The 10,372-nt window shown below is 39.3% G+C and overlaps 1 protein-coding gene across 1 annotated transcript; it reads left to right on the forward strand.

The window, feature by feature from the left end:
- Nucleotides 1–335: 335 nt before the first annotated feature.
- Nucleotides 336–2,345, forward strand: LOC306761065 (uncharacterized protein; the record flags this gene model as incomplete). Its single annotated transcript, XM_079247153.1, has 1 exon — nt 336–2,345. The coding sequence occupies one exon, from the start codon at nt 336–338 to the stop codon at nt 2,343–2,345; it is 2,010 nt and encodes a 669-aa protein (XP_079103279.1).
- Between the last annotated feature and the right edge of the window lie 8,027 nt (nt 2,346–10,372).

Below are 10,372 nucleotides of genomic sequence, written 5' to 3' on the forward strand. Positions count from 1 at the left end.
ATGTTTGCAATAATAATGATTTTTGTCATTATAATCTCACTTTGAAAAGATAAAATGGTTTTGTATTAAAAATCGGTTACCCTGATCCCAGTTTAAATGTGGGACTAGCTTTCTGTTCTGCATCTCTGAGTCTATGTTATATATGTTACTGCTGTGCATCTGTACAGTCTCCACAAATAAACAAAAAAGCTAAAAATCACTCAAATAATCTTTCAGGGAAAAAAAATCCTGCAACAGATGACATTTGAAGATTTTTCTCATGTGTCTCTTCTTCCCTTCTCTTTGCCTCCTTTTCTTCTTCTTCAGGTGCTTAACCCACCTCCTGCCAGTTCTGCATGGTCATGACCTGTCATCACGCCTCTTCCACAGCCCACCTCATCCTATTGGTCCTGCTCATTGTCACTCCACGTCTAGCTGACACTGCCCCTGCCTGGGGTGAGGGAGGGGAGGGAGGGGTGGAGGGGCACACCCGGACGGATGGTAAAGAGGACAGCCTTGCCCCCTTTCGCTTGCCCCCACCTCAGAGTCTTACCGGGTCTGACAACGTGTCGGTAGACCAGAGTCGGAGCCTGGGTCAAGATAATCAATTAGAGAAAATGACGGACCCTGCACAGGTGCTCGCCATTCTTTTGGAGTCCCTGGATCACACAGGGGAAAGTGAAAATCAGGCAAGCAGAAACAGAGACTGGGAAGAGGATCAGAGTCAGATGCAACCTTCCATTGAAGGCTTGGAGGGTGGCAAGATAAGGAGAGCAGAGCAGACAGAGGGAGAGAGGGGGGTGGAGGAGGACCAGGACGCGCAAGGGGCTGATAAGGCTATTGAAAAGCTAATTTTAGGCCATTTGACAGCTGCTCAGAGGGATGACTTGAATGAAAAGGAGGAGGATGATAAAACAAAGCCAAAGGAGGATCGAAGGTGGTCTACGGAGGATGAGGGTTCTGATAATGTAAGCAAGGAAGGAAGGAAAGAGGAAGAAGAAGGACAAGAGGAGGAAAATGATTTAGAAAGTGCCCTCCACAATGTTAAATCTGGTTCCATCTTACTGGGAGGCGATCCCTTTTTACAGCGTAAAATTAGAGGCTACTTCCAAAACATTGACTTGGGTCTCCAAGACAATGAGATCCTGCCTCCTCTGAAGGGCTACAAGGCATACAACACTCAGCTAGCGCGAGCTGGAAAGAAACAGCACTGGCAGGAGAACCAGTCTCGCAACAGACCAATAAAGGGTGGAAACTTTATGGATGACTTTGAGAATGAAGGAGAAGAGCTAGAGGAGGAGGTTGAGGAAGAAGAAGAGAGCCTCACCCATATGGAGGAGGAGGCGAGGGCGCGTGCAGAGAAGCAGGAAGTTCTCCGGCAGCAGGAGGAGGCAGAGCGAGCTAGAGAGGAAGAGCAGAGGCTAGCAGACATAGCTTCTGACATGGTGTTGCAGTACATGGGAAAGAAGCAACAATCCTACCTGAAACCTCGGCAGAAAAGCAGCAACACCGCAGAGGACAAGCGATCAGAGGAAGTCCTCCCTGATGAAGATGACCTGGACCAACAAATGATTGACAGGCTGATTGAAATCAGCAGCAAGCTGCACCTGCCTGCAGATGATGTGATCGAAATTATAAGTGATGTGGAGGAAAAAAAGAAGAAAAGAAAAGAGCTTCAACAGCTGCCAATTAACAGCAACCCTGTTGCCCCACGGTTTAGACCTCTGGTGCCCCCTCCACTGGCTGGCCCACCTATTTACCACTACACAGCCTCAAAAAACCCCAAGAAAGCCCCTTATAAGTACAACAAATCCAACAAGAAATGGCACAAAGACAAAATCAAGTCATACAAGCAGGACTATTGGTATAAGCCTCAGAAGCAGCTTGACTACTGGTACAAACCCCAGAAGCACTTTTTAGCTTTTCCTTCCTATCCATACTACCAAAAGCCATATCGAGCCTACTATCCCGTTTACTTCCCCTATCCTAAGCAGTATTATGGCAAGCCCTCACCCTCCAGAGACCAGCCCTTCAGCCCCCAGGAACTTGACCTCCAGGCCCCAAAGCGAAGGCACAGGGGTGGAAGTAAGAACCGTGGTCAGGGCTGGAGGCAACAGCCACCCCCTCGCTTGCCTCTCACCCCTTATATCTCTAACTATATTCTTCCTCACCCACGGACCTACCAACAACTACCCCCTCCTAAACCAATAATCACACCCAGGAGAGGAAGGCAGCCCCCTTTCTACTATCCACAAGGCACACCGGGAGATGACTATGAGGAAGATGGGCTGGTGCCTCAGCTGGACAGTGAGGAGGAGCTGGAAAACTTTATTGAGAGGATCTACATGAAGCGCAGAATGTATTGAAAGACGTCTTTGGACATTATAAGATCAGAAGGACTGAATGAGCTGGGGTAGATTTAAAGTAGCTGCAGAGAGGCTAAAGCAGTGGAAAATAAAGACTCAGAAGAGATGTGTTTTGAGCCTGATGGAAATTTAAGGTCTGATGAGTAAAGTGTTAGATTTCTGTTGTTATTCACTGTAATTTTGTTGATTTTTCTCAGACAGGGAGAGAATGAAGGGTCCCACTGTAAAGCTCCCTCCCACTGTAAAGCTCCCTGTAACCATGTTTTGCCTCTTGCTCAGTTTACATTTTGAACAGAACATACCATTGTGTATGTCTGCCTCCATTCAGGTTGATCTCTGATTCTTCTGTACATCCAGAGAATTATAGAAGACACACATGCACATACACACAGATAAACATACATATGCACAGAGGCATGCATGCATATCAGCACACCCACATTATGTCATAGTTTCGTCTTTCTTTTCTTTTACATTTTTTTTTTACATTGACAAGCAGATGTATACACTGTATGACAACTGTGTTTATAAAATCACTTTGTATCTTTTGTTTTATATTCTGTATATCATTTTACAAAACTAAAGCAGTTCATTGACTTCTTAGCTATACAAAACAGTGAACACGGCTATTGTCAAATGTTGACAGTATATTTTTGTTGTATTTGATGTGTGTAGATGCCTTTCTTATGCCAAATTGGATTAACTTTAAACAGCTGCAATTTTAATACACACATTTTTGTTTTTCAAACTCAAGATTCAGATTTTTGCCTTACAAGCACCATGGTTCTATAAGAGAAATATCACTTTGCGCATAATTTGATCATCACAAGTGGTCCCGATGTAGAAACCCTGTGGGCTCCAAAAGCACAAACTTAAACACTAAACACTTCCAACCTGGCGGACCAAGGGTTTTCAATCATTTTGGGATCCGCATGTTATTGTATCAATACATATATGGCAGATCCAACACAAAACGTATCATCATAATCCTTGTCATTGTTTACCTAAAATTCAGTTTTCTCATCAATTTCCCTGTTCCCCCCCATCCCCCACTCTGGGCTGTTCAGTCACGTTTTTTGCATTATTTCTCTACTTTTTACTTTTGTTTAAAAGAAAAAAAAAAAGAATACTTGAAATCACAGTAAGTGTTCTGCAGCCTTTGCAAAACAGATTTTCACCAAGAGGATACAAGCATTTTTTTCATTTTTCAGAAGAAATTCATGGAAAAGCTTCAGGCTGGGGAGTCAGGGATTGTGCTTAAACCGTTAAATGCACGTCTTTCTACTTGCATCATAAAAAATGAACAAAAAAAAAAGAACAAAAAAAAAGGAAAAAAAAAATAAAACAGTATGGAGAATTCAAAATGGTTGTTTTCTCTGAATAAGCTGTGAACATAAAAAATAAAAAAAAAAATCTCAAAGGAAGAGGGCCACTGTGTCCACAGTGAAGCCATCTGTCTTGTAAAAGGAGAGTGTTGTTGTTGATGTCACCTTTAGCATTGTAAGATGTACAGTGTGAAATAAATATGCCTGTGCAATGTGTAAATAACAGCATGATGATTACTAGTTTTGCTATATGATAAAAAAATAAAAGCAATTATTTTATTAAAGTTCAGTTTTTTAATGGCTTTTTGCTATCTTGTATTTATGCAGCAGCAAGACGGCTTGATTCTTCTACAACAAAACAAATCCAAATGCACAAAAGACAGCAAATGAAGCTTAGTGACAGCACAAGTCATATATGTCACAAACAGATCAATATGTAGACAAAGAACAATCCTACAGAGGGAGTTTTATTATGTTCTCAACCAATCAAAATGAGGACCAAAAACCAGAATGAATACAGATGAAAACAGGAGAAAAAAAAAAACTGAAGAATGGAAAAATTCAGAAGGAGGGAGGGAAATGGTAACTGCAGTGATTGATGAGTCACATGATTGGTGGATGAGTCATCCATCTGTACACTTTACTGCGCAGGACCACACTCACACACACATACACAAGCACACACACATTTGCACATTTTCTTTGAGCTGTATAGTAATTTAGCTGCTGGCATTCAAGATAAAGATTGAGTCATGTTCGTTTCTGCCTAGAGCCTGCCAGTCGTCCAGTAGAAAGGTTTTTTTTTTGTTTTTTTTTTGGTAGATGGCTTTTGCCATATCTTGTTTTCACACCTCCCCCTCACTCTCACATCACAGAGGCAATATGCCCTCCTGCTGTAATTCCTTGAAGTGCTTCTGGTTGCCGCTTGTTTGGCATCAAAACAAACTTTATGCATGCTGTCAGCAGTACAAACACTGGCAGTGATTAGCAGCCTGTCAATATGGTCTAAATCATGTTATCTTGCCAGCTTGCTCTTCGTTTGGTTTGAATGGTACCTTTCATAGCTTCATCTTAGCCTGTTGAGGTTCTTCCTGTACACCATTTTAGAATTTAAACATCCAGTTACAGCCTCTTATAACAGCTTATCTGGTTATTCAGTAGCTGTCTGTAAGATTGAATGGTTTATTTGTTATGGCCTCTGATGTTGTTAGGTGTTAAGGGTGTTTGAGATGAGCAACAATGCTGGCTGCAGATCTTCAGTGAGTTGAAGGTGGGGACATACAAAAATGATGCAACCATTGTCAACAGGACTACAACAGGAGCTGGCAAGTCAGTAAGGGAGGTTTTCTGAAGCGGTTAATGACATCCAGCAATGCATTCTTATGATCTCTGCTTTGTTAGCAGGATGAGGCAAAAGAACTATTAGACGTTTCAAATGTTCATGTTTAGATAGGAGGACCACACCTGTATCTCCTGTATCTCAAATCAATGACAACCTATCTCTGAGGTTAATAATACTTCAAGGTAAATTGTGAAATTCTTACAATACATTTTATTGTGTAGAATAATTTAAAATGTGTAGGAATCAGAAAAAATTTAATAAATACTTTTGACAAAGGGCAAACCCTAGATTACCTCCTTGTGAATATTATCTACAAAATCTGTGGCCGAGAGTTTTGTGACCATTTCACGAATTTCTGTTCAGACTGTTGTAGAATTTAGAAAATTTTTCAAATTAATCCTTGGAAGGTAGAAATTAGCATAATCCACCATAGAGGAACTTAAATTACATCACTGTTGCAGTGTGAAAAAGATCAAGAAGGAGTGCTGGGCTACTACCAGTAAAAAATGTGGACACAGTTTTCCATTGGATACAATAAGAAAGTGTGTCCAAACTTTTGACTGATAGTGTATCTGATTGTGGTATTTGTAATTTTTTCAGATTAAAAAGCAAACAAACAAACAAAGATCATGTTTGGGCTCAAGTATAATCTTTGTGTTGAGCCACAGCCCTCCCAGACCAGCTGAGAGATATGATCCATCTAATGTGTTCTGGGTCTTCCAAAGGGTTTCATCCAGCATGAAAGTGCCTGGAGCACCTCCCCAGGGAGGCAAGGAGGTATCCTGACCAAATGCCCAAGCCACCTCATCTGGGTCCTTTTGATTGCCGAGGAGCAGCGGCACCACTCTGAACCCCTCTTGGATGACTGAGCTTCACTCCCTATCTCTGAGCCCAGCCACCCTGCAGTGTAAACCAAACTATAGAAAGTTATTCCCCACAAAATTCTACTTAACTTAATTCAAACCTTCAGTTCCCTCCTCTGGAACCACTACAAGGTGCATGAATGTGATTTCGTTCTTTCAATCCTGACTCACAGCTTGTGACCATAAGCAAAGTAGGAACATGGACCAACCAGTAAATCGAGAACTTTGCCTTTCAGTTTAGCACAGATGCAGATTCTGCATCACTGCAGACACCCCACCTGTTGCTCTCACGCTCCATCTTACCGTCACTTGTGAACAAGAACCCAAGATACTTGAACTCTCTGGGTGGTAGACTTCATTCCAGACCTAGACACGCTACCATTTTCCAGATGAGGACCTTGTCTTGGATTTGTCCCCATGTTCACATAATGTTGAGAAGGCAAGTCAACCAGGACAGCCTACGGTATCCAGAGCCTTAAGGAACTCTTGGTGGATCTTGTCCACTCTGAGTCTTACCAAAGAGCTTTTTAACCACCTTAGCAACCTCAGCCACTGATTTTGCCAGCTCTGCTTCCTGCAAGAACCCGTTGGTGGGATTGCGGAAGTATTCTTTCCACTGACCTGCAACGTCCCAAGTTGAGGTCTTCAGCCTCCCATCCACACTGAACACAGTGTTGATGGAGCACTGCTTCCCCTCCTTAGCTGCTGGATGTTGGAGCAGAGCCTCCTCAAAGCTGTCTTGATGTTATTCTCCGTGCGTCTCCAGTCTTCTCTTATGTGGTTGCCTCAACAACCACAGAAGCCTTATTCTGCTTAGCCTGCCAATGCCCATCAGCTGCATACCACAGTACCACAGACCGAAAAAGGTCCTGTAGGACACCCCTCACTGCTGGTGTACACCAACAGGTTTGGGGCTTATTGCCATAAGTATTTATTTTAAGTTATCACTTCAGTTCAGGGGCCACAAAAAGGTTAACCCCGGGTAAGTTAATGATAAATTAATCATTAGTTCCTCTTTAGGAACTCATCATGAGTTTTCACTTTAGTGCTGCACAACTACTCTTGATCAAGATTAATCTTAAAGCAAATAGTAAAAAAAAGAGTTGTTACAGATTTGGTACTGTTGTCCAGCTGGTTCATCTGAAGCACTCATCTGAAAAGAGATAAGAAACTCATCATTTAGGAATAATTAAATAGTCATTATCTAGATAATGATTAATGATTCATTAGTCCCTGATTAAGATTTCAGTAATTCTGTGACTAACTGACCATTAAGAAATCATTCAGCAGTCATTAGCCACGCCATCTGGTTTTACAAGAATGCAAACTTTAGGTAATTATTAGTGAATCATAAGTCCCTAATTAATTCTGTATTAGTTACTGAGTAACTAAGCCAAATTTGTGGCCCTCAATGTAAAATATTATCTGGTTTTTAATTTCACAATTTATTGTATGGATTTATTTTAGTTTTTGTTCATTCTTCTTTAATGTGCAATCATTTAGTTGTTTCCAACAGTAATTGTTCTTGATGTTGCCAGATTTTTTACATCTATGTATCAGAATGTACAGATTATTTATCTATCAATGCTTCTTGGTAGTATATGCTACAATTTGTGTTCCAATAACTGAATACTAAATCAAATTTATTAAGATTTGCCTGTCAAGGGATGATTTAAACAATGACGCAGGTAAGCAGCGACATTAATAATCAGATTCAAGCTAAGTATACATGCACGGTGTTTTAGCAAGACTCTTTACAATATCTTCTTTTGTACTGTGAGCAAAAAGAGCCTTTTTGAGCTGCTTCTTTTCAAATTCCCACACTCATGTTTGTGCATACAGCACAACTGAGATTTACGTTTTTGGAGCATAATAAGCTCATTGTGTGTCAAGCTATAAATCACAATATGTTCTTACAGTAATCATTCCTATTTTTCTCAGTGGGCGTGCTTTAATTAAAACACAATTTTTCAAAATCCTGGAATTCTCACAGGCACAAAATCTGGGATACTCCAGCTCCTGGCAAAGAGGAGTCCCATAGCTTGACACTCAATGGTAATGGCCCCAAGAAACTAATATGTTTACAGAAACAAAAATGTGAGGAATAAATGTGAGCCATAAGTGGTATGAATAATGAACAGCTTTGAAAATCTGATTTAGTTGTGATAATGGAATTTCCACAGCACTGGAATCAGTTTTGAACTATGAGTTTATATTAGGTAATCAGAATCTCCGTCTGCATGTCACATTTCACATCTAGTTGCATAAGAAAGATCGATACCGGCAAAAGTTCTTTTTTAAGAGTTCGGAGATATTTTGTTTGTCTAAAGACAGCATCAATTAACCAAATCACTGATTTAAAACTAGGTCTTATTAGGTTTCATGGCAACTAACTGCATCTTGTTTTTGTTATTTTTGCCCAGCAAATTATATATTTTAATGTGCTGTTTTGTTGGTGTTTTTTTCATGTTAATTTCCATTTTGTGAGCTTTATTGATGTGTTGGTTTGTAGACATAATTATTCTGTTCTTGTGGACATAATTTCTCTGAATAGGAAAGATTTTGAGATAATTAAGGTTGCACTCATGAAATAAGAACCAAAGAAAAAAAATGTACACCCTGCACACCCTGCACATCGTTGTGCATCAGTTCCTGGATCCCTACAACAACACTTCTCCTCTATTTTATAAATAGTTGGCTTGTATATTTTGAACTAATTAAGCATATGCTGACTGACTTTGCTATAGTTCTTAGCCTTGGAAAAAATGACTAATTTGTCTTTAAGTATTTTTTAGCATTCTTTTTAATTAAGTATCTAAAAATAGCCCTACTAAAGTAATGTTTTAGTAATATTTTTTTTATTTTTTTATTCCCAAATGACTCTATAAATGTTCAAAACCACAGAAATCTAAAACTTTATTTATTTGTTTTTATTCTTGACCAATGGCAGTATTTATAACCTAGTCCTGGTAGCTTTCAGGCTAATGTATAAGGTAATGGTAAAATCACAAACATGAACAAACGACCTGTATATTTGTTTACCATAGGAGCAGCTTCGTGCCACCCTAAAATTAACATCTGCTATAATAGCAGTTGAGTTGTCTCAGTAATGAATGAATATGAAAAAATAGCAAGGCTAAATAATACTTGGGAGTTTTGGCACTGGACAAATTTGTAAAAGTACCAATGATGAATGATGAATAACTTTAAGTATTAAAAAAAACAAAAAAAACAAAACAAAACAAAAACAAAACAAGAATAAAATAGGATGGAGCTTATCTGCTCCTGCTTGACAACAGTCTAGGAAAAGTAATAATCAATTATGGATAATGAAGAGACCATTCTTTTGCATGTTTCAAAATATTTGCATCTAATATTATGAAGTATGATACCAAACAAGTTACAACACCACTTGGAGAATTTTCATCCTGAACACAGAAAAGCCTGTAGGTTATTTTAGAATAAAAAAAGCCAACTATCAAATGAGTTGCTTTACTGAAGCAGCATCTGTCTCATTGAAAACTTGGCTCACCTGATGTGGTTTGCAGAGATTTCTGGATTAAAACTTTTCACACTAAAGCAGAAAAATAGAAAATAATACTGACACTGATGTGGTTTCAACTATAGTGAACTACAATACAGCCACCAAACTAATGACACACTTAGTATGTTTTTCCTTGATTCATGTGACATGAGGGGAGCCTTGACATTGTTGTTGGTGATGAAAAGGGGGCCCTGCAGAAAAAAGTTTGGCAACCACTGCACTAACATGTAATCATTGTAACAGGAATTGTCAAGATATCTTAAAATTTAAAATAATGGCAACCGCTTATCTGATAGTCTTTGTCAAAGTGTGCTGACATATTCTTTTTTTTATTCAGGTGAATACAAGATGTTAAATGGCTATCAAAGATGAGTAATAAATAGAAATAAGTCTTTATAATCATAATCCCCTCTCTTTAAACTAGTGCATGTTTGGACATTGTTTCAGGTTGAGGCTGTTCCATAATTTCACCCCAAGAATTGATTTAAAAATTAGTTTTCTGATGTTGTGTGACTGTTGTGTAACTAACTGCATTTCATGAATTTCCCAAACTCGATAAGACTTTTAAAATATGATGACTGCAATGACAGCAAAGCCTTAAAAAGCACCTAAATTACTACTAAGTCTACACACGTCTCAAAAAGAAATCAATTTAAAGCTTTATAAGCTGAATTCATATTTCACACCAGGTTGTTTTCCTAATACATTGCTGATTTTTAAAAAAAAAGGGGGGGGGGGGGGGGGGGGGGGGGGGGGGCATCTAATTAAGAAACAAAGATGTTTACACTTCTAACATGAGCATTCTTTTAAAATTCTGCATAAATTTTGGCTCCCTCCTCTTCATGTTTATTGATGTGTTTATTAAACTGCAATTGTTGAACATAACATAACATAATCCATCAGCCATGCTTTCACCAGCCATTATGACATCAAAGACCAGAGCTGCCAATTTC

The sequence above is a fragment of the Telmatherina bonti genome (genome assembly GCF_933228915.1).
Source record: "Telmatherina bonti genome assembly, chromosome: 10".
In the NCBI taxonomy this organism is placed as follows: domain Eukaryota; kingdom Metazoa; phylum Chordata; class Actinopteri; order Atheriniformes; family Telmatherinidae; genus Telmatherina; species Telmatherina bonti.